This window comes from Otolemur garnettii, unplaced genomic scaffold (genome assembly GCF_000181295.1).
Source record: "Otolemur garnettii isolate 467f Iridium unplaced genomic scaffold, OtoGar3 scaffold00112, whole genome shotgun sequence".
Lineage (NCBI taxonomy): Eukaryota > Metazoa > Chordata > Mammalia > Primates > Galagidae > Otolemur > Otolemur garnettii.
The window spans coordinates 1,661,026-1,665,296 of NW_003852507.1; the positions used below are offsets into that span (position 1 = coordinate 1,661,026).

The 4,271-nt window shown below is 47.5% G+C and overlaps 1 protein-coding gene across 1 annotated transcript in view; it reads left to right on the forward strand.

Moving 5' to 3' along the window:
- Positions 1-1,425: 1,425 nt before the first annotated feature.
- Positions 1,426-4,271, forward strand: part of SPAG5 (sperm associated antigen 5) — a 28,189-nt gene continuing 25,343 nt past the window's right edge. The window contains exons 1-2 of the mRNA XM_003797150.2: positions 1,426-1,476; positions 1,732-1,857. Coding sequence (XP_003797198.1) covers positions 1,426-1,476; positions 1,732-1,857 — 177 coding nt within the window. The remainder of the gene's footprint in view (positions 1,477-1,731; positions 1,858-4,271) is intronic.

Genomic DNA, 4,271 nt, shown 5'->3' on the forward strand with positions numbered 1-4,271 from the left:
TTTGGCAGGTCCGGGCTGGATTCAAACCCGCCACCTTAGGTGTATGTGGCTGGCGCCTTAGCCACTTGAGCCACAGGTGCCGAGCCATGTGCCCTGTCTTGATGATGGGGATATAGGCTGGGTGCACGGGTCACACCTTGTAAGCCTAGCACTCTGGGAGCTTGAGGCAGGTGGAATGCCTGAGCATTAAGGATTGGAGACCAGCCTGAGCAAGAGCAGGACCCCATCTCTTTTTAAAAAAAGAAAAAAATGTATATATATAAAAAGCTTTGTGGTGTGTGCACCCTAGTTACTATGGAGACTGAAGCAAGAGGATCACTTGAACCCAAGAGTTTGAGGTTGCTGTGATTTGTGACGCCACCACACTATGGAGGGCAACAAAGTGAGACTGTCTCAAAAAACCAGGCCAGGCGCAGTGGCTCACGCTTGTAATCTTAACACTCTGGGAGGCTGAGGCAGGTGGATTGCCTGAGCTTACAGGTTCAAAACCAGCCTGAGCAAGAGCAAGACCCGTCTCTAAAAATAGCCAGCGTTGTGGCGGGTGCCACAGAGGGGTAGTCCCAGCTACTTGGGAGGCTGAGGCAAGAGAATCGCTTGAGCCCAAGAGTTTGAGGGTGCTGTGAGCTGTGATGGTACCGCACTCTACTGAGGGCAACAAACTGAGACTATCTCCAAGTAAATAAAATGGGGATATTTATAGGGCTTACTTCAGAGGTCCTTACGTGGATTAAACCAGTTAATAAACACAAAGCATCTGGAACAGCGCCAGGCACAGCATAAATGTTCGTACATGTTAGCTATTATTCCAGTAAACTTGTCGCAGGCCGAATTTATGTCTCGAGAAAAGACCGGTTATAACGAGGCATGACGGCCAGGTTGAGAACCCGGTCGCAGGCGGTCGCGGAAGTGGGACCCACGCGCTGACATCGCCGACCCGCCCGCCAAGCCGAGGTGAAAACCGCTCCAGGCTCTCTGGGGCCGGCCCTTTTTTGTCAAGCTGAGGCGGGAGGTAACCACGGGAACCCGAGAGACTTCGTAAGTCCAGTCCAGCCCAGGGCGACAACTTTTCTGACAAGAACGAGAAGTGCCAGTAAAGCAGGAAGGATGGACTCCTCGACTCTGACTCTCCGGCTACCTGCAGCATCCTCCTCGATGTGAGGACACAAGACCCGCCTTGAGCCAGGCCCGCGTCCTGACCTCCCACCGGTGCGGGCAGCGGGGGTTTGGTCCCGCGAGGGCGCCGTCCGGGGGGGCTGGGCGTGGTCAACACTCGGCCCCGCCCACACCCGAGGGCTCGGGCCTACGGACGCGCCCTCCCGATGCAGCCAATCGGGAAGCGCGGAGCAAGTTCAAATAAAGACGGCGGGTGAGCATGGCGTCTTCGGTTCGGTTTGAGAGGTGATTGATTTGTCTTCTGTGTTGAAGATGTGGCGGGTGAAAAACCTGAGCCTCACTCTGTCGCCTTCACCCCAACCGGTAAGCGGCACAGTTCTAGTGGAGAGAGAGCTGGGCCGGGGCTAGTGGGGCGGTGGCGCTGGCTGGGAAAGCTGGGTTGAGCCTGGGGTGGGGGTTGGGGGACGTGTGAAGTCTTTGTCCGCCCCGCCGCTTCCTGGCTACTGGGATAGGAGCCTACTCTTCTATCGCTTTTTGGGCTTGTTAGGGAGGGAACAAGGGCGCGCAGGTGGGCAGAACCCAATCCTTCTTACACTCTCTCTCTTCCTGCTTTCTTAGGGAAATCCAGCTATGAGAACTCCTCTCCGAGAACTTAAACTGCAGCCCGGTGCCCTTGCCACTTATGGAACAGGGACCCCTATTTGCTCCTCGTTGACCCCAGCACTGTGCAAGCTGGGGCTGCAGGTGAGATTCACCTGGACAGCTTCTGCATTGGGCTGTTTGCCCAGGGCTAGAGCTCAGAGGAACAGAGGGTCAGAGCTGGAACATAATTAATAAAGATAATGAAGTCTTCTACCTCCGTGACATCTATTTACAGCTATTCAGGCCAAGAGAGAGGTGCCCTAGGGTGGTTAAAGGAAATCCACTGAGAACTTGAATCTCTATTTAGCTGTTAGTTTTTATTACCTCCTCCTCCATTCGACCTTTACCAAACTACTGAGAAATACTACTACCCTGATTAGTGATTTCCCTTTAACAAGGGCTCACTTAGAGAAAAGATCAGTCTGCCACAGTAGTGAGGCAATACCCATCCACTCCCCGCGGCAGTCAAAACTCTCTTGGGATCAATTTATACCACTGGAAGTTAGAGTACTTCGAACACCTTAGCTGTATAGAAACTGCTTTTCAGTTGCTGTAAAAACTTGTCAGGAAAGGAGCTTGAACCCTCTATATTTATCAGATTCTTTGAAGAAAGAACTCAGAACTTACTGCCTGGGTAAATTGTCATCCTAAAGAAATTGATATTTTTTTCTCTTTCTTATAATGAGAACTATGTAGTTTACCCTATTTTCCCTCTTGCCCTGGCTTCTAGGAAGCTCATGGTCAAATTTGATGATCAAGTACAGCTACTGTTACACTAAAAGAAGATTTGTTTCCTCTTTTTTGACTATGACTTTGTTATTTCTTTAACCTTATATGTTCTTTTACATGCTTTTGGAATTATTTTTGGAAGGAAACAGGATGTAAATAAAATAGAGGGGCGGTTCCTGTGGCTCAAAGGAGTAGGGCGCCGGCCCCATATGCCAGAAGTGGCATGTTCAAACCCAGCCCTGGCCAAAAACTGCAAAAGTAAAATAAAATAAAATAGATTAGAGGAGGAAAGAAAACCATAAAGACAGATGGCAGCCTGAATAACAGAAGTATAATGGTAGCAGTCTTTCTTATTTATTTATTTGTAGAGACAGAGTCTCACTTTATTGCCCTCAGTGGAGTGCCATGGTGTCACACAGCTCACAGCAACCTCCAACTCCCGGTGCCTCAGCCTCCCGAGTAGCTGGGACTATAGGCACCCACCACTATGCCTGGTTATTTTTACATATATATATGTATTTTAGTTTTTTTTTTTTTTTCTTGCAGTTTTTGGCTGGGGCTGGGTTTGAACCCACCACCTCTGGTATATGGGGCCGGCGTCCTACTTGAGCCACAGGTGCTGCCCCTGCCCAGTTATTTTTAGTGATGAGGTCTTGCTCTTGCTCAGGCTGATCTTGAACTCCTAAGTGCAAACAATCCACCTGCCCTGGCCTCCCAGGGTCCTAGGATTATAGGCATCAGCCACCATGCCCAGCCCTAATTATATATTTTAAAATGTGGCTAAGCAGCTACGATATCGGACAGTACAGCTTTAGGTAGAAGAGAAATAAGTTCTACATGGGGGCTGATTTCTAAAGAGTTTATAGATCTCTATAGAATTTAACCATAGTTATTTAATCATGGTAGCAGAATACTAGATTGGAATGTAGTTCTCCTAACCTCTTAACTATAAGGCTTACTATCTACTGATATAGTCAGCTGCATGGACAAAAAAGTTTTTCCCCCAATAAAATAGCTATTATTTTTGCTTTTTAAATTTTTAATTATAGGCTCGGTGCCTGTGGCTCAAGCGGCTAAGGTGCCAGCCACATAGACCCAAGTTCGTGGGTTTGAATCCAGCCCGCGCCTGCCAAACAATGACGGCTGCAACCAAAAAATAGCGGGGCGTTGTGGTGAGCGCCTGTAATCCCAGCTACTTGGGAGGTGGAGGCAGGAGTATCACTTGAGCCCAGGAGTTGGAGGTTTCTGTGACCTATGATGTCACAGCTCTCTACCCAGGGGGACAGCTTGCGGCTCTGTCTCAAAAAAAAATAAATTTTTTAAAAATTATATTTGAGATCAGCCTGAGCAAAATCAGATCTGGTCTCTACTAAAAATAGAAAAAAAATTTATTGTGGTGGGCTCCTGTAGTCCCAGTTGCTCAGGAAGCTGAGACGAGAATAGCTTGAACCCAAGCTTTTGAGGTTGCTGTGAGCTTGGCTGACACCATGGCTTTATAGCCGGAGTGACAGAGAGATGCATCTCAAATCCCTCCCCCCTGCCAAATTTTTAAAAAAATTATTTATGTTCACTGTTTGATGCATTTGAACAATAGAGGGTGGACATGAAGTTCCTGTGCAATTTAAAACTTTATATCTATCCCATATATAAATATAAGGGAGAAAATATGTTTCTGTTCTCTTAGATAACTATCATAACATTTGAGAATTCTTTCATGCATCTCTTTATGTGTATAATTTGTGTGTGTCTACATCCTTATTATATTCTCTCTCTCTCTTTTTTTTTTT